Genomic DNA, 24140 nt, shown 5'->3' with positions numbered 1-24140 from the left:
CTGGGGCCACTATTTAGTGGAGGAGCCAAATGGAGGACCAAAAATACCACTGGTGCTTGCTATCTAGGTGAGCCAGGGGTGGAGGTGTGGGTTCAAGTCCTGGCTCGGCCATGTACTTGCTGTGTGACTTTGGGCAAGTGATACAACCAGTCTGTGCTTTTGTTTACTCACCAGGAGGTAGGGATATGAGGAACACCTACCTCAGAGGGTTGCTGAGAGGATTTAGGAGCTAATCTACACCGCACTCTCCGCACGGCGGGAGCACTCTGGAAGTACTCTGGAGTCCCCGTCTGCTTTTTCCATCAAGCCAGGTCTTGGGCAACAGAGAAAGGAGAGGGAAGTCCCTGGACAGGCGAAGACCACAGCCTGGGCTCTGCACCTTCCTGCCCCAGAGCTGCGGAAGAGGAGGGGGAAGGCAAGGCCAGTGCTCGACAAGAATCAGTGTTTGCCTCTTCACCGGCTCTCGGGATCCCTTAGACTGCCAAGAACGAGACCTCTTGTCGTCCTTGAGAGGATTTCTTCAGAGGAGCCCTCCTAGCACCTCTCAGAGAACCAGGAGGCTCAGCTTCGGGGCTTGACTGAGAATGCTCGGACGTTGTCTCAGAAGCATCTCAGGATTGTTTCTTGTCCCTCCAGCTCCTCTCTTCCCACCACACATACCACGCCCCTTCTTCCCCCCGCCCCACCCGGACACATACATCTCCTGTGTTGGTCTGGATCTCTGTATCCCTAGGCAGAGGCTGAAACAGACTTGGAGGCCCTGCCACCGGCTCCTCCAGCTCTACATAGAGGGCTTTGCTCATGTCTATGGGCCCTGGATCCAAGGCCAGGCTCCCGTGTGGTGCTCGGGCAGCGTGTTAGTAAATGTGAGTGTGACATGGACACTGGTCCTCACTGCCAGGGGTGCGGGAATCGAGGCCGTGTCTGCTGGGCAGATTCACAAGGATACACCTCAGGTTTTCTCTTGAACCCGCTGTTTTATAGGATCACAAACTGCATATGCTGGCCCCTCTGCTTCTCCCTTTTTGTCCCCATTGGCCTGTGATAAGAACCTTGGGCTTCTTGGCGGAGGGGGTCAGCACAGTGCAGCATGTGGGGCCATCTCGTTAGACTTCTCTCCAGAGGTTCTAGCAAAAGGATTGTTGCCAAATGAGACTTCTTACCTCTAGTGGGACTTGACACTTATTTCTGGGTAAATAGTCTGAGTTTATTGCTTTTGCATCCTGGGTTTATCTTGTGATTTGGGATTACGTTGGGATTTCAGAAAGGCGTGAAGTCACTGACTTGCTGTGTTTATTTCCTCTGCAGGCGTGCATGCCATTTGGCCTGCACAGACAGTTCCCAGAGAACAACTTGCAGATGATGGTGCAGTCTGGAGCCAAAGGGTCGACTGTGAACACCATGCAGGTGTGGCAAAGGCAGGCTGGCTGCTTTGCCAGAAGGGTGGGGTCATGGCAGGAGGCAATTTTCAGATTTCTTTCTGATTTTTTTTTAAAGATCTTACTTATTTATTTGACAGACAGATATCACAAGTAGGCAGAGAGGCAGGCAGAGAGAGAGGAAAAGCAGGCTCCCTGCTGAGCAGAGAGCCTGATGCGGGGCTCGATTCCAAGACCCTGAAATCATGACTTGAGCCAAAGGCAGAGGCTTAACCCACTGAGCCACCCAGGCGCCCCTCTCTCTGATTTTTTTAAAAAGGATCCACATTCTATATAAACTAGGACAAGTACTACAAAATACAAAAGCATACAGAAATTGGTACAGGAGGCAACCCCTGTTAACACCTCAATGTTATGAACAAGCACCAGTGCAAATGTGTGCGCGTGTGTGGTCAGTCCTCTCTGAGATCCTGTCGTGGTCTGCTTTTTTCATTTATCATTACATTATAGGCGTTGTCCTAGAGGTTTCTTGACCCCTGATCCGAGGCCCGTCACCTCCTCAGGTGGCTATGTGTTCACAGATGTTAATAGTTCTTCTTAAAGTCCTGAGGACCTTGGTGAGTGTAGAGGGATATAGGAATGGGCTTAATTCCAGGCTGAATTCCATCAGGAAGCCCTCTTGACTGAAGTGAAATCCCCTCACCCCCATGAATATTAAGAGGTGCTTTTATTCCCTTTTGGCCTTAGAATTTAAGGATCACAATAAATTCCTTTTTCTTGCAGACCTCAGTTTCTCCATTAGGGCCTTTGGGACCCTTACAGGTAGAATGTGATGATTTTGAGACGTGGCTTCTTCTACCAACATAGCCCATTTACAAGTGACCCCAGACGTGTCAAATTTCGATCAGTCAACAAAACAAAAACACAGTTCTTTTCTTGAAACACGAGCTCCTCTGGTTTGTATGAAAATCCAGCGTGGACTTCACAAACCAATTTCCACGCAGCCTTCCTTCCAGAGCAGGCCTTCCCTCCTTTGCTAGGACAAAGCTTTACACACGTGTGGATCTCAAGTTTGCTTTGGGCTTCCTTCCTTCCAGATCTCATGCCTGCTGGGCCAAATCGAATTGGAAGGTCGGAGACCCCCCTTAATGGCATCTGGCAAGTCACTGCCCTGCTTTGAGCCTTATGAGTTCACGCCCAGGGCCGGTGGTTTCGTCACTGGCAGATTCCTCACTGGCATCAAGCCTCCGGTATGTATTCTGGGTTTTCCTCGTGTCTCTTCTCATTGCCAGGCTCAATGGTAGGAGGCCCATGACCTTTACCAACAACTTTGAGCAAGGACTATTGAGTAATAAATGTTACGCCGTTTGTTGCTGACTCACTAGACCCTGTGGCCCCCGAGGACCCTGTGTATTCACCACTGTAAAACCCGAGCTTTCGCGGGACCTGGCAATAGTGAGTGCTCAGTGTTTGCCAAGAAGTGGAGAGATGAGTCAGACCAATCCCAGCTCCACTTTTTCCTGCCATACCCCTCTCGAAACCATTTCTCACCTCCTTGGAAGGCAGCCAGAGAAGGGGGTGCCCCTCACCTGGGTACTCTCTGTTGCCAAAGAGAACATCACAGAGATTGGTTTCACGAATCCCCACCGTGGGGTTCCTCCCATGACTCCTTCACGGTGGGAAAATCCAGTAGCTGTGGCAAATGCCTGTTCTTTCTCGGTCAACAACAGACTTCTCCCATTAGAGAAAGCTTTTCTCCTCGTATTTGTCAGAAATGGCTTTCTGGATGTTAGTACCTTTTGTGCCTTCATTGGTACATTAAGGTCAGACAACTAAGAGCAGGTTGTGAACAGGACCGGCCCTTGGTTTCAAGACCACCGACTGCTCCTTGCCAGTCCCACATTGGCTGTGATCACCCATGGCCTCTGGCAGAGGATGGAGGAGAGAGGATCTAGACCAGAACTTTTTAAACTCTAGTCCCTAGTGAATCATGAAATCACTGTAATAGATAGTGACTGGCATTTCTTTGAGCAATAAAACAGAAAGGGATGGTGAAAAAAGCATCCAAGGGATGGGATAGTTTTATAAAGTTATCGTTTTGAGTTTTCTGTCTCTGTGCATGTGTGTATCTCTACATTTGCTGATGACTACTGCAAGGGTGTTTTTTGCACCCTTGGGTAGGTGAAAATGTCTGGAAAGTACCATGCACCTCCAGTGACTCTGTGGGGAGAATTCAGGGATGTGGGTTGCATAGAAGAGTGACGAGGCCCTGGTAGCATTTCCACTTGGAAAGTAGGGTGCCTGGCTAGGGTTGGAATGCATGCGTGCAGGAAGAGCTCCTGGCTCCTGTACCCAGACTCCACTTTCCTTCCACTCTCAGGCAAGGGGAGACACAGGTAACATGGGGGAGGGCAGCTGTGGGCCCATCAGCGCCGGGGGCTGCGGGAGCTCGGACACGGCTGCTTCCAGAAGACCCCTGCCCTCACTAGCCCTCTGGGGCCCGGCCCCGCCTCTCCCACAGGAGTTCTTCTTCCACTGCATGGCCGGGCGAGAGGGGCTAGTGGACACCGCTGTGAAAACCAGCCGCTCCGGCTACCTCCAAAGGTAAAAAGCCCCTACCCTGTCACCTCTGTCATCTTGTGCGTTGTCACTGATAGTTCACTTACAGTCCCTTTGGATGAAAAAACTTTTTAAAGACCCCACCATGGGTGCCTGAGACAGAAAATGGTGGACATTCTTCCCCTTCTAACCGATCGATAGAGCATGAGCTCGGAGGTTTATGCAGAAGGTCCCTGTGTTCTGCAGGTATGTCATTCTGCCCCCACTCCCCACTTCCCCATGGGAGGTTGTGGATCTGGGGAAAGGCCTGGAGCAGTGAGGAGCTTGTCGTCTGCGCTGGGAGGGCTCAGCATCCGGGACAGTGCAGAGAGGGTTCCGGTCCCAGGGGCCTTGCCTGTGAGTCTGTAGTTAGTGTTACTGCCTCCCCAGTTGCAGGTGTCACATTGGGGTTCCCCAGCCCAGACCTGCTTGTTTTCTCTCCTGTGTGGGAAGAAAGGGAGTAAGTAGCCACTCTAACTGGCCCATTGGGCAGGTGGGAAGGAGTGATGCTTGAAGCTGAACAAGGCCTGACTCCGGAGTGGCCGGCAGAACAGGATGGCAGGTACATGTGCGCCAGCCTCCCTTCTCTTGGAGTGCAGCCTGAGGAAGCTCTGGCTGTGGTTCTTCGTGAGCCCAGAGAGCCTGTGCCAGGAGAAGTGGTGGTAGGAAATGGAGGAGATGGCAACAAGAAATCCCCATGCCTCTCAGGCATGGTGTGAAGTCTTTTTCTCTGGGACCTTGGGTGACTGCCGCACAAGGAAGCGGAGCTCCTTTATCCTGCCCTCAGAGGTTTCCCTGTGTGCTCCAGCCCTATCCTCCTGCTTTTGTGTCCCACAGTCCCCAAAGCTGCATCCCATGCTTTGGTCCCCTTCCCCTTGACTCCCAAGGCTGCAGCCCACGGGTTTGGGCTAGGAAAGGGAAGGGCGGGTTTGGGGTGGGCAGCCCTGTGTGGCTGGTCGGTGAGGAGCCGGGGCACCTGGGTGAACTCCCCTCTCAGGAGCAGGGATCATGTGGCCACTTCCCTCCATAAGCAGGGTTTACACCCCACCTCCCATTTCTGTAATCACTCAACAATACATGTGTAACGTAGGAAAAGCTAAGAAACAAATGATCAAATAAGTCTGGGTTTGGGGGATCCCTGTGTGAGGCGGGAGTCCCTGAGGCCAGTTAAATGCAGTGGGGGAAGGAGGAGGATGTATGGAATCCCGCTTGGAACAGAAGGGCGGCAGCCACTGGGGGGAAGGGCACGAGCTTCCCCAGGATCCACCTGCCTGTGGGGGCTTGGGGCAGAGGTCACGTGCAGTGCTTCAGACCGGATGGACTGGAGGGGGCCAGCTCAGCTGTGGTGGAGACTCCCAGCAGATGTCGGAAGGCTGTCCCCCAAGAGTAGCGATGGAAAGGAAGAAGCAGGTGGGGCAAAGACAGAGCCATGGGCTGAAACACAGGAAGATGAGGCAGGGGGCGGCAGACAGACCTGGCTGAGTCTGCAGGCCTGAGTGATAGCACCAGGGCACATTGGACAGAGAGGAGAGAGAAAAGGAGTGGCAGGGGCTGTCAGCAGCAGGATATTCAAGGAGCCGCATCTAGTGGACCTTTAAAGACAAGGCCTGCTGGTCAGGACAGGCCTGGCCATGTAGCCTTGCAGGGCCATAGCTGGTGCAGAGAGCGGGAGCCCTGGGGTAAGGAGCAGAGGGCACAGCCTGCCCTTCGGCATTTTCAGCACCAGCCTTGCCAGGCCTGGTGCTGGGTGCCAAGAAGATGGTGGTGACTAACACTGAGGTCTGTGCTTAGAGCTTGGGGGAGCAGTGATTACTAGAAAACCTCCTGATAAGATGGCTGGAAGAGTCTGAGGCAAAATGACCAGAAGTAAGCTAAGCAGCCAGCACCAGGTAGCAGGGAGAGAGGTCGAGGGAGACGGCCGACCGCTGGGAACATTGGAAAAGGGGCTCCGGGTTACAGTGAGCACATCAGCAGTTCATTTCCAATGTCCCCTTTGTTCACCTGGCCAATTCTGGGCTAACCATGCTGGGGAAGCAGTGGGCAGGGTGGCATCCCTCCTGCCTTACCTGCCTTGTGGACCTAAAGATACTGGTCCTTGGGGAGTGCTACGCTGCAGGGCAGTGAAAGGCAGGCAGCGGTCCCAGCTGCTGGGGCTGGACATTGGAGCCAGGGCAAAGGAGTGGCAGCCAGGCTCTCAGTCACGTGGCTGCAGCTTCCTCCTCCCAGAGAACCATGAGGAAGCGCAGACCCTGGCCCAGAGCTGCCGTACCTCAGAACATGGAATGTGAGAGCTTGGCTCGGCTGCCTGCAGAGCAGCAGTCCCCATTTCCGTCATCTACCACCCCTGGTCTCCACACAGGTGCATCATCAAGCACTTGGAGGGGCTGGTGGTCCAGTATGATCTGACCGTGCGTGACAGTGATGGCAGCGTGGTCCAGTTCCTGTACGGGGAGGACGGCCTGGATATCCCCAAGACGCAGTTCCTGCAGCCCAAGCAGTTCCCCTTCCTCGCCAGCAACTATGAGGTAGTAGGCCCGGCCCCAGTGGTGGGGCCCCGGGCTGCAAGGTGGGCCTTGCACCCTGAGCTTTACCACGTGGTGAGGGCGGCTGTTGCAAGGCAGGGTGGGGAAAGGTTATAAAGCACCGTTCGATGCTTTGAAGTGCTCGACATTTTCATACCCGCTCTGGATCCTTCATCACAAGATGGCAGAGAGCACGCGTGCCTCTGGCACACAGCTGCCATCCGGGGCCACTTGCCAGGTGCTGGGCCCTAAGCTACAGTGCGCTGTGAACACTGTCCGCTTTTATCCGCACCACGGCCTGGGGGAGTAGGTGTTCTTCTGTGTCTGTGCAGCCAAGGCTGCGGGTGGTGGGGCGTGAGAACCAGCTGGTGCGAGGCAGAGCCTATGTTTGCTTGCAGACCTAGCTGACACCTGGGCTGGGGGGGGTTGCATACAGTACCTTACCGCCTCAGAAATGCCCGCCCCCAGCGACTGAGTGGTCACCCCATTTTGCAGTCCAGTGCCGAAGCCGTCATGACCATGGCCAGGCAGCAGATGGCAGAGTTGAAGGTCGTGGTCCTGCACTGGCTCCTTCCCATCCTGGCGCCTGTCCCAAAGCTTTGGCCTTCACTTCCTCTCCTCGTTTCTCCCTAGAAACCCCCCCACCTGGCTTCTGGAGTGAGGGCAGCAAGGGCCCTGGTCAGCAGTGGGTGCTCAGCCCCACTGAGGGGCGTCGTGAGGGCCCCGCACAGATTATCGTGGTCCTGTGAAGTTGTGTGATGTGGATCTCATGTGTGTGTTTTTGTTTAGGTGATAATGAAATCGAAGCATCTCCAGGAGGTTTTATCCAGAGCAGATCCCCAGAAAGCTCTCCGTCACTTCAGAGCCATCAAAAAATGGCAAAGCAAACATCCCAACAGCCTGCTGAGAAAAGGCGCCTTCTTGAGTTATTCACAGAAAATTCAAGCAGCTGTGAAAGCCTTGAACCTTGAGGGTGGGAACCAGAATGGCCGCAGCCTTGGGACTCACCAGGTGACTTGGGGGTGATTGTGTCCTCAGTGTGGAGCGTGTAGGCCTCAGTCAGGGGTTGAGGAAACAGGGTAGTTTCCTAATAGTGGGTGTCATAGTATAATCTGGCTGTATTCACTGTTAGGAAACAAAATGAAACAAATTCCTCAAATAGGAATTTAAGGAGGGGCCTTCACAAGGGTGTGGGCGGGGTTTGGGGAAACTGACTGGGGCTGGTAACCTGGGTCCTCAGCTACCCCAGGTGGGCAGAAACAGGGAGAGCACCCGCCAGGAATGGAGAGGGTGGCTGTAGGGTGGGATGAGGGGGCAGTAGGGAGGCACAGCCTACTCAGAGGTTTCTTAGAGAGGGCAGGGGATAAATGCCCAGCTTCACTGTTCTCCGATCTTTCCCTCTGCTGCTGGGGTGTCCCAGTCAGCAAACCAAGCTGGCAGCCAGGAGGCAGGGAGAACGTTTTGAAGCAGTTGCTGTGGGATAGCCTTGAGGTATCGAGTGTGTGAAAGCCCAGATGAGGGACAGACAGGTCCTGGTTGGCCTAGGAATGTCTTGGCTTTGCCTTTCATCCTAACATTATCAATGATAGTTCCCCATTCTACTCAAAGAGAATGACAGTTTGGATGCTAACTTTTACGGTCATCCGGTCACCCTGCCTGTGTTTGAATGGCCAGGATAAAGAGCTCAGAGAGTCATGGTCAGGCAGCACGTACTGGAAAGACCCCCGTCCTCAGTGTTGAGACGGATTTCTCATTGCCATCTGGTTCTGTCTCCTTCCCCTGCTCCTGTTTGGAGCCCGTGCCTGTGATCGTCCTTATCCTGCTGGATGTCCCAGGGACACAAACCCATTCCTGGTTTCCTCCCATGTGGCTGAGGCCTGTACTTCCTTTCAGATCTTGAAGATGTGGAGTGAGTTAGATGAGCAGAGTCGGAGAAAATACCAGAAGAAGGCAGCTCCTTGTCCTGACCCCAGTCTGGCTGTCTGGCGCCCAGACATCTACTTTGCATCAGTGTCAGAAACATTTGAAAAGAAGATGGATGACTACAGCATTGAGTGGGCATCTCAAGCAGAGAAGAGTTATGAGAAATCAGAGCTTTCTCTTGACAGGTAATGATGTTGACTTGTTACAGGGCATGTGCGGAGGAAGACTCTGCCTCCCAGGCCCTTACTTACCCACTCCAGAAGGGAGGGCAGCCTCCTGGGTTTGAGCCTCCAGTAGGAGGGAGGGAAGTGAAACAGAAAGGGAACCTTGCAGGCCCAAAGGGCTCCAGGACAGGAAAGAGCAGGGAGGTAGAAGTGGGTACACCACCTGGCCCAAAGACAGGAAAATGCTCGGCCACATGGTAGCTTGCAGAAATGACTTCTCTCTCGAGCTCGGTGTGGTGGTCACGACTAACTGAGAGGCAGGGAGTCTGCTCCCCATTCAGCAGCTTCTGACTGTGACCCAGGGCAAATCATTCACGGCCCCGTGACACCATGGCTCAGCCTTTCTTGAAGGGTTCATATGAGTACTCTGGTGTTCCTCTGAGCTTTGGATTCTAAAATCTTAAGCAAGAAGGATCACATGCAGTCCTCAACTTGGACTTGTTCACCAATAAACAAAAAGTAGGAAAATCCCATGGTCTGGATGGGTGGGAAGCCAGCCATGTACTAGCACCAAGCCACACTGGATTAAAACATCACAAGTGCCCCCAAGGAAGGCATGCTCTGGGTTTGAATTGGAGCAGTCCCCTAGTCCAGGGATCTCACTCAGCTCACTAAGCCTGGCCTGCAGAGCTGGACGACCTCCAAAGTATGGGCCTGGCCTGGCCGCTCGTCCTGCACCCCGTGAGATTCACGGGGTCCAGGAGGGGGACTGCAGACGGAAAGCGGGGATCAGTCAAGGCAAATGCGTGAGTGGAGGAACCGGAGGGGAGGAAGACACTCTATCTTTGCCCCTTAACACGGTTCCTCTAGTCAGGCCTCAGAGAGGCCCAGATAGAATAAATCATGCTGGGATCTCACAGAGGCTGGCAGGGCTTTCCCTGTAACCAAGACCCTGATGGCCCGCCGCCTTCACCTGGCTCCTTGCAGCTCCGGGCACTGGCCACTGACCTTCAGAAGGACCGCTGGTGCGGCAGCAAGAGTGGGGAGAGGTCAGCTCTGGGGAGCATCCCTTGGGTTCACAGGCCGAGGTGGGGAGCCAGTTCTGCTCAGTCACTCTCACAGGGGACCTCTTAACAAGCAGCAAGCTCAGGTGAAGTTCCACGTATAGTGCAGCGTTCCCGCGGCTGTCCCAAAAGAGCCAGCTTTCACAGGAAGAACGGTTCGTAGATCACAAAGCTGCATAGTGTGCACGTTTCCCAGGGGGCCTGCAGCCGTTTGCACCAATTAAGAAAACAGACACCTCCCCTTTCCTCCCTGACACCGTATCCCCGTAATTGCTTAGTGAGACTCTTTCTAGTTTGCACGGTGGGAGGTGGGGAAAGAAGATTAACAGAGGAAAATATGTATAGCTGGCTCAGAAATTCTCACTGCCCGGGGTGCTCGCGGTGGCTGGTGCAGAGTAGGTGCGTGCTGTCCTCAGGGCAAATATGCATAGTCTGTGCGGGGACATCTAGAGCTTCAGTCCCCCAGCTAGGATCTGTACTGTGTCATTTAGGTCATCCCAGGGTCAGTAGTGGGATTTTAAGGATTAGCAGGATTTGCTTAGGAAAAACAAGCCCAGAAAGGAGGAGAGCTCATAGCGCCTTGCACCCTGGTCTTGGGTGGCGTTGACAGCTCCTGACAGACAGGTGGTGTCTGCACTCCTAACCCATGCCACCCCCCTCCCCTGCCCCATTTCAGGTTGAGGACCCTGCTGCAGCTGAAGTGGCAGCGCTCGCTGTGTGACCCGGGTGAGGCCGTGGGCCTGCTGGCCGCCCAGAGCATTGGGGAGCCCTCCACGCAGATGACCCTGAACACTTTCCACTTTGCGGGCAGAGGCGAGATGAACGTCACCCTGGGCATTCCGAGGTGCGAGGCTGCAAGGGTGCATAGGGTGGTGGGGTCTGTCCTAAGCCCACTCCTGGAGAGGAAGTCATTTAATGACAAGGAGGGAGAGAGAGAGGGTGGAAGGGAGAGAAACAGGCATCTCATCAAAAATGGGGATTAGGGTCAGACTTCCTGGAGCCCAGCTGGTTTTTCTGGCTGGATCTGTGCCCAGGCCTCTTAGAATCTCTCTGTATCCCTCTGCCAACTGCTGTATCAGCTACCTGGGATGTTTGTGAAGTCACACTCCTTGGGTCAGGACTCAGGAACAGGGGTTATGAACAAGCCCCATGCACCTGGTTGCCCAGTTCCGGGGGCACCATTCACCTAGACAGTGGCCCACAGTGTCCCTTCCAGTAACTGTGCTCACCTACAGCAGCATGATGGCCACTGGGCAAGAGGAAGGCATGGGAGACCCACCTGCATTCAGCACCTGGCTCTTCCGCTCTCTAGCAGAGACACAGCTTCCCTACCTTAAGGTCCTCAATCTGTGGAATGGAGGAGGCCAGAGCCCACCATGCAGGTGTGCCGTGCGGGCTGACAGACTTCACAGGCAAGGCCAGAAGCATCATGGTGCCTGCACCTGGGAGGAGCACTGCAGGTGCTAGTTACCCATCCCTGAATCTCTCACTCTGTAAGTTCTTAGCTTCCCGTGTGGGCCCAGCATGGCTGACAGGAAACAAGAGTAACACTAGCTTGTCCTAAACTGACATGCACGGGGCCAGAGCTGGGACTCTGATCCAGCATATTTCCTTGCAAGATCCCCAGGCTTCTCAGACCCCAGAAGAGCTCGAACATCTTGAGAAGAAAGGCCTTGCACAAATAGGGAATCCAGGCACCTCTTGTGATGAGATGTGCCCTTGTTCTGTGACAGGTTGAGGGAGATCCTCATGGTGGCGAGTGCCAACATCAAGACGCCCATGATGAGCGTGCCCGTGTTCAACACCAAGAAAGCCCTGAAGAGAGTGAAAAGCCTGAAGAAGCAGCTCACCAGAGTGTGCTTAGGCGAGGTAACTGTCTCTGGGATCCAACTGGCCCCGTGGTGGAGGCACTTGCCTGCTTCATCTGTGAAGAACAGAATTTGCTGACTGTTCAGGCTCCGGGTTCAGACTCCCATGAATGAGGGAGCTTTCTCTGCCAGGTGCCGAGCAGGGTAAATAATCATCAATTCTGCAGCATTATTGAGTGCCTTCAAAATGCTCCTGCTATAGCTAACCAGCCCTGCCAGAGCCCGCTGCTTGCAGACTTAGGCCATCTCTGCAGTGACCTACCAGCTGTGGGCCCCCGTCCCCTGAGGAGTCACAGTGGCAGAGCTCAGTGGGGTTTCTCCGGGGGCTGGGAGTTTGGCCCGTGGCCCCTGCTCCTATTCCTTTAAACCCTTGAGTTCCTAAAACGAACGTGTCCCGCACAGTCCCCTGGGACTCAGGCAAGCTGGGTTCTCTGTCTGTCTGGTTCAAGGTGTTGGAGAAAATTGATGTCCAGGAGTCGTTCTGTGTCGGAGACAAACACGACAAGTTTCAGGTGTACCGGCTGCGGTTTCAGTTCCTGCCGCATGCGCACTACCAGCAGGAGAAGTGCCTGAGACCCGAGGACATCCTGCACTTCATGGAAACAAGGTGAGGACTCTGGCTGCATTTATGGCCTGGCTCTGTCCGGGGCCTTGAGTGCTCTGGGCCACAGGCCTCCTGGAGATTGGACGCATTTGTCTAAATGGGTCATTCAAGGGCAGTGTTGGGGGAAACAGTAGGTCCTGCAGCCCAGATTGGACACCTCCCTCCGGATCTGGCTTGTGGGTGTGACTACCCTCACCACACGCCACTCCCTGAGACATTTCTTCACTCTGGTTGACGAGACTTTTTTTTCGGGTTTGGAGGCTTTAAGATGTGGAAGGACGTGTACGGAAGAAGAAGGGAGCTCCAGGGGCACAGCGGTGCTGCTGTGAGGGCGGACCAGCTCCTGGGGGTGATCTTTGGCAAAACATTCCAGGCTGCTTTGTGCGGTTCCGAATACGTTTATATTCTATTTCATAACAGGCAGTATGCCGACGGTGTGCTGCTTTTAAACCCCAATTCTATACCTGGGGTTCCCGGCAGCTTCTTCCAGAGAAACTCTGGTTCCCTTCTGGTAGGGAGAATGAACGTCCTTCTCTCAAGTGCATGTTCCTGCTGGGTATTTGAAAAGCACAGGCGACCATGCGGAGTACACAGGGTAGGGTGCTGTGCGTGCTGGGGCTGGGGTGAGGCAGGAAGAGCCAGGGAAGCACTTGCGCCTCGTCAGCTGACCCTAGATCATGCTGCAGACTTAGAGGCTGCAGGGCCCAGCAGGGAGCGGGCCAGTGAAGCAGGCCAGGAGGCCCCCAGCACGCTGGAGAGTGCAGAACCTGCCTTGCAGACAGGAGTGTGAGTCAAGGGGGCCAGATCTTCTGATCCAAAAAGAAGGAATCCTCTCTTCCCCTCTCCCATTGTTTTCTGTCTCTGGCTATTTGGTCGCTTACTTTTGCTTTTATAAATGAGAAAAATCTCCTAATTTTTAAATACCAGCAACTAATTGGTCCATTTTCAGAAACTTGGTAAGGTCCAGACAGCCCATCTGTCAGCAGGATTCCGTCAAAGGCACCAACCACTGCCTCTAATCTAGACCAGCACTTGGGCCTTCCCGGAGCCTCCCTGAAATGGAGACCCACCAGGGCAGCCTAGAGTCAGAGTGCGCTGCGCCCCCTCACCCCACCAGCCTTCGCTGGGTGATGCGCGTTCACAGAGGAGTCACAGGTGCAACGTGGCCAGGAGACAGCAAGCGCTCTGCCCTTGGCCCTCTTCTTCCTCTCACCTGGAGATGTGAGCTCGCTTCAGGCCAGCCCTCTGAACATGCGGCGGTCGGGATGGTGGGTGTTACAGCAGGTGAGCCTGCATGGAAACCCGTCCCCTTGGAAAGGGGCCCCAGCCAGGCATCTCCTGCCCCAGTTTACGTGAGTCTGGGTGAAGTCATTGCTGGCTGGGGTTTGGGGAACATGTGCACTGCCATCCGCCTGGGTGGAGAAGGTTCCTTTTACCAGGCAGACCCAGTGCTCTCGTGATGCTGGGCCATGTCGCAGGAGACGCGTCTCCAGCCTGCCGGCTCATTAATTAACGTGGGGGAGCATAGCTCCCAAGAGTGCCGCATGTGTGTGCCATCCAGGTGGCCCTTCTCTGAGAAATGGGACTTAGGATCACGTGGCCTCCTGAGAATTACCCAGAGTGGGTGGAGTTGGATGGTCTGCCCCGTTTCTCTTCACCTAGGGCTTTCGCCTGCCAGGCAGGTAGGTCGGTGTGAGGCATGTACCAGGCTGTGCTTAGAGTTCTTTTTACTTACATTATCTCAGGGATTTGAAAAATCCATTACTTTAAAAAAAAAAAAATGTTTTCTTAATGAGGAACAGCCCTGGCTTCTTCCCAGAAGTGAAGTACTTTTTCAGCTCCTGGAGTTTGTATTTGCTGGTGCACTTGAGAAGCTGTGATAAACAAAGCCACCGGCAGTAGGTCTTGTGGAGCTACTCTGCAACTCCAGCACAGGAGAAGGAGCAGTGCGTGAGCAGGGTGTGGTTTGGACCATCCAGGACAGCCTTGGGTGGCACAGCGGCCGCACTAAGGCCTCTCGCAGACCACAAGGAAATGTCCGTGCACTCCCAAGAGTGACAAACCCGCCCCTTCCTTCTTCCCGTCCCTCCCCCCACCTCCTTCACTTCCTTTTCTCTCTCTTCTCCCCTTCCCTTTTCCTGTCCCAGCAATAGATCATGAGACTCTTTTGACAGTAGATTGGAGAAGAAAACAAAAACAAAAACAAAAAAACACAGAGGCACATCCTTAGATGGAGACTCATAAGTCTTGATGGTTCTCTAAGTATTTGTACCAGCATCTGTCACTTGGGATGTTAGTGTCTGTCTCTGGAAGGGGGGCCCTGGCTGGTGAAGTAGAAGGAGCACCCAGCTAGGAGTCGGGTGGTAAGTTCTGGCCGCCCGTCCCCGGCCGTGAGACGACCAAGCTGGCGGTGTGCAGTTACAGCTCCTATGAACCCGACTTCGCAAGCAGCAGGTGGTGGGGCTGTTGCCAGGCACTCTTGGAGACAGCCAGGGGTCATATTCTCTGTTTGCAATTATTTATGTGGGATGGGAGGTTTCCCTGCAGCCTATCCCTGCTGTTCCCTTTCGGTTGCCACATTCTGACAAACAGCGAGACCTGCACAGAGTGGCCGCTGTGGGCCTTTGGCTCCCTTGCTCTTGGCCGAATCACAGAAGGCAAAGTGTGTGCGTCCTCAGGAGGATTCTGGCACACTGGTAACCTGTCTGCCACTTACTGGTCAGGGTTCATTCTGCTTCCTCACCTTCTGTCGTGTTCGCCCACCGTTTTGTTCGCTGAAAGAAGCAGGCCAGGCAGAAGGGATTCCCAGTGAGGGGTGTGAGGGGAGGTCTCCTTGGGGACTTCCTCTGCACTCAGATCCAGGCTTGGGGGTTGGGTGCAGCTCCAGCAGGTGGAGAAGTGGCTGGGGAAATTGCTGGCAGAGGATGCACTGGGGGTGGTGGGAACAGATGGCTTTGTGGGGGTGGGAGCCAATTGTGGAAGGCAGGAGGCGAGGAGACTTGGAGGGGTGACACAGCCAGCCACAAAGCTGCTGGCCTGGAGATTCTGGGGAGTCAGAGTAGCAACCCCGAAGCAGTGGGAGGAGATGAGCAGCTCCTGTTGTGGGGAGGGAGGCAGCAGGCCTGGGCCTTCCCCATCCCTCTCAATCCCGTTTCCTCTCCTCATTGTGCAATAGGCTCCGGTTGGGATAGGAATGTCCCACTATACAGATTAGATCAAGACCTTCCTCCCCAGTCCCTGAATGCGGATTTGAACCGGAGCCTGGTCTTCTAGAAACCTCTCTTTTACCCCCTCTTCTCAGTTGGATTGTGTCTTCTCAAGTCAAGCCTGGCCTTCCCTCGTCTGGCCCCTTGTCCCCATCCCTAGCACTCGGTGACCAGGCTCTTCCCTGGATTGGAGGACCAGGAGACTTTTTTCTGCCAAAGGTGGAAACCTCAGAAAAACCATGCACAACTTTAAAAATATATATATGTATATAAAATGAAGAGGAAGAACAGTTGTCTTTTGCTGTTAATAAGCCAAACAGTAAATATTTGACCTGCCTACTTCTGTGTTTTCTGTATTTTCATCCTTGATTTACTCTCAGGGCACATGATACACACATTATAGGCGCTGAGACAGTACAGGCTGGCTGGCTGGCTAAGGGACCTGATACTTAATATAATTAAAAGCAATCCATTTTGGCATGCTGTTCTGGCCTGAAGAAGAAGACAGGCAAGAGATTATGTGAAAAAAGCAGGGGGTGGGGGGCGGGTTGAGGCCTTAAGGGAGCTTAAAAATAGAAAAGTCAGAAGGAAGAGGGGAGAGGCCAGGAAAGGCTCCCCCTAGGCCCTGCTATAAGCTGGTTCCTTTAAATTGGTTTGGTTCCAACCTGTCAACATGATTTATGGCCATAAAATAAGTCCTCATTGCCTTCAAAACTCTGATAAACTCTTGCACATCTTGGTTTTCCCATCAAATTGCCGCGTCTCCCGCCCCAAGGAGACAGAGGTGTCAGGCCTAAGCTGTACCGCTTTCTGGAGAAAGTGAGAACAGTCCGGGAACAGTCCTGGCCCTGGCCCAGACCCCCAGTCCTGCCATAGAGTCTGCCGTCCTCATCAGACACCGGCCCCAGCCACACTAGCACCTTCCACTTACGGACCACCCACTCGGCCAGGCCTGTGACGGTTCTCAGACAGGGGTCAGGCCTAAGCCTTCAAACAAGACTGCACAGCACAGATTCCTACACACATTTTATGGATGAGGGACTTCAAGCTTCGGCGACTGTCAGGCTGAAAGGCACACACCGAAGGAGTGGCAGGACGTATGTTCTGACCGGGCCCAATGGGCCGTGGAGCAGTGTTTTCTCTGACGAGCTCTCTGCCCTTCAGCAGCAGCAGGAGGAGGAAAGTAAGCCGAGAGGAGATGCTGTATCTCTCTCTCACGTGTAAATCCCTGGTGTGGCCTTAGATGGCTGTGAGACCCTCGGACAGAACTTCCTACCCCTGCAAGGAGGTGTACTGAACGGGCCCACGCGGGTTTCTTCTCATTTTAGGTTCTTTAAAATTCTGATGGAATCCCTCAGAAAGAAGAATAATAAAGCCTCCGCTTTCAGAACCGTTAACACTCGGAGAGCCACCCAGCGGGATCTCGACAACTCTGGGGAGTCAGAGAGGAGTCGGGTGAGTGATTCCCCAGCACAGGGGAGGGTCCCAGGCCTGGGAAGCCCATAGGGGTGGCCACTGCCTTCGTCTTCTCTCCTGGGAAGACTCGGAGGTGGTTTTCTGTACTCCTCAAACCCCTCTCTGGTTTCGGCCCCTCTTTCCACGTACTGTTTCATTTATCTGCTGTGCTGACAGAGCCACAGTGGGGGCCAGTCTCATTGGCCTTAGGTGAGGCCCCAGGGTCATCCATCTGGGTATTCTCAGGGGCCCCTGTAAGTGATTTTTATCCCGAGGATAGGCTCAAAGGGTCGGTACCCACTGGGCTTTCCAGTTCTTTTCCTGGTTTCCTGGGCTCTGCCTTTAACTTCCCTGGACCAGGTAAAGTGGGGCCCACAGAGGAGTGGCAGGGAAGTTGGGCTACAGGAAGAAAAAAGGAAGGAGCCAGAGAGAAGCCACTGGAGGCAGAACAGTGCAGGACTGATGATACATCATCTGCCAGGAGCCCCTGGGGCGGGGTGGGGCAGGTTCCCCAGCATCACCTGAGCCCACAGCAGCTTTCGCTACATGGCAGTGGCTGTGCCACTGCAGTCAGCCTGGCTTGTGGGGGTGGGGCCCCCGGAGAAGACTCAGTGCTGCCCCCGCCTTGCTCTGTGATCTCAGCCGTGTCAGCTTCTGTCTCTGGCCTTTCTCCTCACCCCTACAGTGAGGGACTGGCCGAGAACAGAGAGAGAGAATGCTCCGCCTCTGGCCTGGCAGGTCTCCCAGTTGGGGAACCAGAGCACAGAGGGGCATGGATGGTCTTTGAAAGGCTGCATAGTCTATCCTTGGTTGGATTATTTGTTCTTTGGGTGTTGAGTTTCATAAGCTCTTTATAGATTTTGGATACTAGCCCTTTATCTGAGATGTCGTTTGCAAATATCTTCTCCCATTTTGTCAGTTGTCTTTTGGTTGTGTTGCTCAGTCTATCCTTAAGGCACCCAGGAGACTATGAGAAATAAGGAGCCAAGGTCAGAAGGTATAAATGTCTGGTTTTTAAAATACTGGACAGTCCGCCAAGCCAGTCCTCTGTCTTCATCTCCACTTGCAACAAAAATATTTGGAACAGCATTTTATAACTTACTCTTGTAATGACTTAGAAAGCCTTGTTACTTTTCTGACATTATTTTAAAATGCAGGATTTTGCAAGCAGTACATGTGAAAATGATGCTTAAAGAGAAGGAGCAGGGAGTATAGGGCCAGCCCAGAGCAGGGGACTGGATGGATGAGTTGGCCAGGAGGAAGGGTGGGTAGAGGAGTGGTTGGGAGGGCGGCAGGTGGGGGTAAAGGGAATGGATGGCGAGATATGCAGGCAGGTGGGTGGGCGAGTGAGCAGAAAAGAAGATGGATGGGTAGGTGGACGGATTCACCAGGCACTGGGTATTGGAGCCCATTTTTTCCCTCCTTGTCCCCAAACCCCAGGGAGAACAGGAAGGCGATGAGGAAGAGGAGGGCCCCATTGTGGATGCTGAAGCTGACGAGGGAGACGCCGATGCTTCTGATGCCAAACGCAAGGAGAAGCAAGAAGAGGAGGTGAGGGGACTGGCCATGGTGAAAGGGCTGTGGGCACATCCCTTCTCTGTCACACCTGCCAGATAATCGCTTGCCACATAAGGCCCCACTTCTGTTATCATGCTGGAACCCATTACAAACCTTGAAGCAAATCTGGCCTGCCCAGCACCTGTCTCCACGAAGAAGATAAAGTTCACAGGACAGGAACTGGGCGAGGACCATCCCAGGGCTGCCCTTTGACTCTGGATCTAATCAGAGTCAGGGACTAGAGGCTTTTGCAAGGAGGTGAGGTCAGGCCGCCTCTTGTTTTTCTAATGAAAATATACGAAAACCAGTCTTGTGGGGGCTCCTAAGTGGCTCCGTTAGTTAAGCTTCTGACTCTTGGTTTCGGCTCAGGGGGCAGTGTGCTCGACATCCTTTCTCTCCCTCTGCTCCTCTGCCTGCTTGCGTTTGTACTTACTGTTCTCACTCTCTCTTTTTCTCTCTCTCTCTCAAACAAATAAATCTTAAAAACAAAAAACAAAACAAAACAAAAAACCACCTCATGACTGCTCCTAGGACCGAGGGCAGTTTAGAGGGGCTGAGGAAATTGACAGGCGAGAGATCGAGCTCGAGGAGGGTGGAAGGTGCTGGGAGTTGGGACTGTCCCTCCCCGACATTGGCAGGGGAGGGACAGGACAGAGGAGAAGGCAGCCCAGGCCCGTGGAGTAGAGACATGGGTGTGGCCAAATAAGGCCTCTGCAGGGGTGCTTGTTCCACAGGCAAAGACTGGACAGATGCGGGACCCTGTGACACAGACTGTGCCCTGTGCCCTGCCAGGTCGATTATGAGAGCGAGGAAGAGGAGGTCGAGGAGGATAATGATGATGAGGACGTGCGGGAGGAAGGGCACGACTCTGCGAACGGTGCTCACGAGGCCCAGGAGCAGGATGAAGAGGTGGGCTCAGGCCCCGAGGAGGACTCGCCTGCCTCCGCCCCCCTCAGCCGGCCCCAGAAATCCGCCCACCGCAGGGAGCCCCAGGGAGCCGAGGCTGTGGAGCGCCGGGTGCGGGCCGTGCGTGAGGCCCACTCGTTCATAGAGGACTACGAGTACGACACCGAGGAGAGCCTGTGGTGCCAGGTCAGTGCCGTGCGCGACCCTGGCAGAGCCCCGACGAGGGGCCTGCTGCCCAGCTCCTCCCGAAGCCCACCGGGGGTCATGTGCGGACCCCACATCCCCGTCCCTCCACCTTTGACTCAAATCCCCTATGGGCCGGTTCTCTCAGTCTTCCAGAACAGTGTGTATATGTGAGTCTGGTGGGCCAGGCCCTGTGGGTACTTGTGGGTCCTTCCATCTTCAGCACTACCAGTTAGTGTACAGAGCTGTGGAGGCCGGCAGGAGTGCGCTAGCTCCTCACACCCACGGTCTCTGGAAGCCGATTTCTGGGTCTCTGAAAGGCTGGCTGGTTAGGATGCCTACACAGCCACACACGAACTGATGTTTTTGTTCTCCGCTTTGATCCAGTCCAGTGGTTTGCAAATGGCAAAGTGGATAAAAGTCGCTGAGCAGGTTCCCCATACCAGACAGTTGTGATGCTTTGTGGTGGTGATCAAAAGGCTCTCGAGGGTGCTGTTGAGCAGATAACGAATTTCAGCAGCAGTTGTGAAGGTGTGACCTTTGTGTGGGTGACTGCAGATGGCTGCACTGCGTGGTCCGTTTGCCACCCAGTGTTGGCGTGTGCTGACCCAGCCTCCCCAAAGTGTTGGCTGAACAGGCTTTGAAGGTGTCAGCTTCTGGTTACTGGGGAACCAGTTGGGGGGCCTCTGCCTCCTTCCCGGGGCTAAGGCTGGCCCCCTCCCCTGACACAAACCACCCTCCTCTTGCAGGTGACAGTGAAGCTCCCTCTGATGAAGATTAACTTTGACATGAGCTCCCTGGTCATGTCCCTGGCCCAGAGTGCCGTCGTCTACGCGACCAAGGGCATCACAAGGTGTCTCCTGAATGAAACCACCAACAAGAAGAACGAGAAGGAGCTTGTGTTAAACACAGAAGGAATCAATCTGCCGGAGCTGTTCAAGTACTCGGAGGTATGTGTCCCCTCTCCATATGGTCTGCTCGCTGAGAACGAGGTCCGCTTGCTCTCTCAGAGCCTGGCCACTGTGGGGTGAGGCCCCAGCCACCGTCCCCAGGCCTTCTTCTTGGGATCCACCATGTGCATGAGCCTCGTTGGGACTTGTAGTATAGAAACCTGTTTAACGTTATCTAACCTAAGGTTTCTCAAACCACTGTGGCTATACGTTTTTTTTCCTTGAAATTAAAACTTCCCCAAAGTCAATTTGTTAGAAATAGTTGCTGAGTGACTGGCTGGGAGCTGCTCCTTTCATCTGGCAAAGAAGGCCCTAGGAGCAGAGGTGGCCCAGACCAGCCACCCAGTATGTTTTGTCCCACCTGCTGTTCCTGCTTTATTCTCCCACTTCACTGTGTCTCTCAGAACCTTTTGAGATGCTCTCAACCCCTGGGCACAAGAGTTTCCCCAGAGAATACTGAGGTGCTGGGACCCCTGTAGCCCACTCTCCCAGGTCTGCACCCAGCTGACAAAGCTCTTCCTTCCTGGAACACTGCTCCCACAACAGCTGCCTTGCAAAGGCCCCTGCTGCCCCCTGAGACGGGCAGGGTGGGCTCGTGCCTCCTGGGAGTCAGCCCCCAGCAGGGTGTACTCTATTGTGATCGTGGGGTTTGTTTAAACAAGATTAAAGTCTCTACCAGGTCCAGGATCACCTGCCATGTTTCGGGCCCCCTGGGGGCCCCCAGCATAGCTTAGCTGGAGCCTCAAGCCCCCTGACAAAGCCCGGCTTTCCCCCATGGAGCTGCCCCACTGCTGCCCCTCGTGCCCTGGAGAGGGATTTCAGTGTCTACTGGAGAACGTCCCTCATATACCAAAAGAAGTCTAGACCCTAGGAAACACATCTATCTATCATATAAACAAGGAAATATCTTTCTTCCTATTGACCTGAAGCAGGTACCAAGTTATCTCTGGGCTGTGGTGGTGACAGCGAGACAAATCTTGGGGCCTGGCCACCCATAGCTCTGCCTGCACTGTCCCCCTTCACTAATCCTGGGCCATCACTCGGTCATCTTGTCGTCAGCCGTGGTTAACTACCAGACAAGGAGTGAGCTTGGTCAGGGTGGGTCATGACAATGGAAAGGAGCAGAAGGCCAGGCCCTCCCACTCAGCCCCACCTTCTTACCTAGGTTCTGGACTTGCGCCGCCTCTATTCCAATGACATCCACGCGATGGCCAGCACCTATGGCATCGAGGCTGCACTGCGGGTGATCGAGAAGGAGATCAGGGACGTGTTTGCTGTGTATGGTAAGAGGGGCCATGGGGAGTGCTAAGAAGGTCCCAGTGTAGCGGGCCAGCTCTGTAGGGAGCCAAAATGTAGGTGCAGTGAGCATGTGGCCTGTGAGTGATCCTGACCGTGACCTGGGAGAACAGGTTTCAGTCCCATCACTGAGGGCTTCCCCCCTACCACCACCATCCCCTCAACCTCTCATCTGGCCTCTGAGGAAGCTCTTGCCTGATGACGTGGTACCAGCCTGCCTTCAAGGTTTGGGCGCCCAAGTGAAACAGTGGTGTTAGGTTCTCCGTGTCCTGCAAGTCTGGAGTCTGTGTCCTGGGCCAGTGGTTAAAGGCGGAGAGTGGGCTGCACCGATAGTGGCCAGGGATGAGGATGGACTGCCCTGCCGAGGTTGGGGGCTAAGTAGCCGACTGAATAGTAGATGACCGAGCTGGAAGTGGAGCCCAGGGGGTCTGACATCTGAGCCTGTGCACTGGCTCGTGTCAGGTGACGCTGTCCCAACTGTTCCCCTGTCATTGCATAATCTTTCCGCTGTTGCTGCCAATGTGACAGGCATTGCCATTGATCCCCGCCATCTTTCCCTGGTCGCCGACTATATGTGCTTCGAGGGCGTTTACAAGCCATTGAATCGCTTTGGGATCCGTTCAAACTCCTCCCCTCTGCAGCAGATGACGTTTGAAACCAGCTTCCAGTTCCTGAAGCAGGCCACCTTGATGGGTCAGTGCATGGACAGGTGCCCTGGGCTTTCCCTCTCCTAAGTCTGCTCTGGGCCCTGTTCTACATGCCTTTCACACAAGTGAGATCTTAGAATCTCACTGGGGAAGCAGCGGGGGAGGGTGGGCAGTAGATGGGAAAGCTACCTCTGCCCTTTTGAAGGAAAGGGAGAAGGGCCTTCCTCTCTGCAAAGCAGTGCTACCTCATGTAACCTCATTGGCCTCCAGGACTCAGGGCCTCCTGCTGGCCTCTGAGATGCCCCGTCTGTCTCCTTACCTACCCCAACTTCTCCGTCAACCACCTAACAAGAGCTCTTGTGTCTCCCAGGATCGCACGATGAGCTGAGGTCCCCTTCTGCCTGCCTCGTGGTCGGGAAAGTCGTCAGGGGCGGGACAGGCCTGTTTGAGCTCAAGCAGCCCCTGAGATAGTGGCTGCCACGTACCATCTGCCCAGCCTGGAGGACAGCCAGGAGGACGTGGGGGAGGGCCCGGCCTGCCCGTCCCCTGAGAGGCCTGGGAAAGCAGAATCCAAGGTGGTTCTGAGTGGCTGTGCAGGGCACAGCAGCGACACTGGGCATCTGTGAAAGCAGCTGGCCTCTGGGCTGGACCAGCTTCAACTAGACAGTGGCAGAGTTCCTTGGCCTTCCCTGTCTTGGGATATGAGCAAGATTCACCGAATCCCAAGTTCCTCTCAGGTGGCCAGCCCTTTCCCTGTGGGGCACAGAAGCAGGGAGGTGATGTCCTGTTGCTGTGGGCCGCTGGTGACTGCAGGCAGGACTCCTGGGTACAGGAGCTCTCGGGAAGGAACCTGGAGCTGTGGCCCCACGGCCTCTTCCAGCTACACCAGTTCCTGGGGTCAGAGTTCCCACAGAGTCTCCGCCCAGGACTCTTTGCCCAGGCCCAGCCCATGCCTCAACCCACCCAACTTCTGTGCCTGGTGCAGGACCCCAGCCGCTCAGCCCCACATGTGGAGCCCTAAGTCGCCAGTCGGGCTGTTGAACAAATTGCCTGGCTTATCTTGCGCAGCTCTGCTGTCGACATTGTGGCCGCAACCCTGTCTACAGGCCCTGCAGTGTCTGGGCTGTCCAGCCTCCCTTGACCTCTGGCGCCACAGCAGGGGACCCTGGCATGAACAGAAAATCAGAGGACTTGTACAAACGCTTTGTAAAACCAGAGGCCATTTCTATTTTTGTCTAATGTTATTCCCACTCAGGCTGAGTAATAAACATCACTGGAACTAGCTATTGGGAGGGGAAAAAAAGAAACTAAAAAGACTTCAGTTTTTGTTTTTTCTCTTGGTTTGTGGTTTCTCCATTTCTGATCTGAGAGCCCAGGACTGTGATTTCTCAGTACAGCCGTGTCTTCGGTCCCTTCTGTTCCTGTCAGAGGATGTGGGGGAGAGCTCACCCCTGCAGCCTCCGCCTGTGACCCCCACCAGCCTCTGCTTCATCCCCTTTCCTGAGTCAGCTTCTGCCCCCGTGGCCAGGGGAGTAGAAGCCAGTGGCAAGGTCCCCCATGTGTGTTGGGTGGGAAGGGAGGCCTTGCTTGAGGAGAATGACCACGCTGCTCCCTCCAGACATGTGACCGGTCCACACGAGGCCTCCTGTGTCCACGCTGGGGAAAGCAGCAGCAACAGCTGACTAGGGCTTGGGTACAGAGGAGTAGGCACAGCTTCTGAGGGGCCCAGAAAGAAGGGTCACAGAGGAATCCCGTGCCACAGGTTAAGCTGTGTGTGTGCTTGGGGTAGTAGGCCAGTTTATGGCTCTGTAACTTCCA

The 24140-nt window shown here is 54.5% G+C and overlaps 1 protein-coding gene across 2 annotated transcripts in view; it reads left to right on the top strand.

Moving 5' to 3' along the window:
• Positions 1–23638, top strand: part of POLR1A (RNA polymerase I subunit A) — a 70405-nt gene extending 46767 nt beyond the window's left edge. For both annotated transcript variants that reach the window (XM_044261556.1, XM_044261557.1), the window contains 16 exons: positions 1309–1407; positions 2477–2629; positions 3901–3983; positions 6337–6502; positions 7289–7510; positions 8393–8607; positions 10327–10494; positions 11384–11519; positions 11968–12125; positions 16657–16783; positions 18224–18334; positions 19133–19432; positions 20179–20379; positions 21545–21662; positions 22204–22368; positions 22693–23638. In XM_044261556.1, coding sequence (XP_044117491.1) covers positions 1309–1407; positions 2477–2629; positions 3901–3983; positions 6337–6502; positions 7289–7510; positions 8393–8607; positions 10327–10494; positions 11384–11519; positions 11968–12125; positions 16657–16783; positions 18224–18334; positions 19133–19432; positions 20179–20379; positions 21545–21662; positions 22204–22368; positions 22693–22793 — 2523 coding nt within the window. In that variant the 3' untranslated portion in view covers positions 22794–23638. The remainder of the gene's footprint in view (positions 1–1308; positions 1408–2476; positions 2630–3900; positions 3984–6336; positions 6503–7288; positions 7511–8392; positions 8608–10326; positions 10495–11383; positions 11520–11967; positions 12126–16656; positions 16784–18223; positions 18335–19132; positions 19433–20178; positions 20380–21544; positions 21663–22203; positions 22369–22692) is intronic.
• The last annotated feature ends 502 nt before the right edge of the window (positions 23639–24140 follow it).

Source organism: Neovison vison, chromosome 8 (assembly GCF_020171115.1).
Source record: "Neovison vison isolate M4711 chromosome 8, ASM_NN_V1, whole genome shotgun sequence".
NCBI lineage: Eukaryota > Metazoa > Chordata > Mammalia > Carnivora > Mustelidae > Neogale > Neogale vison.
This window is presented reverse-complemented; position numbering and strand designations above follow the sequence as displayed.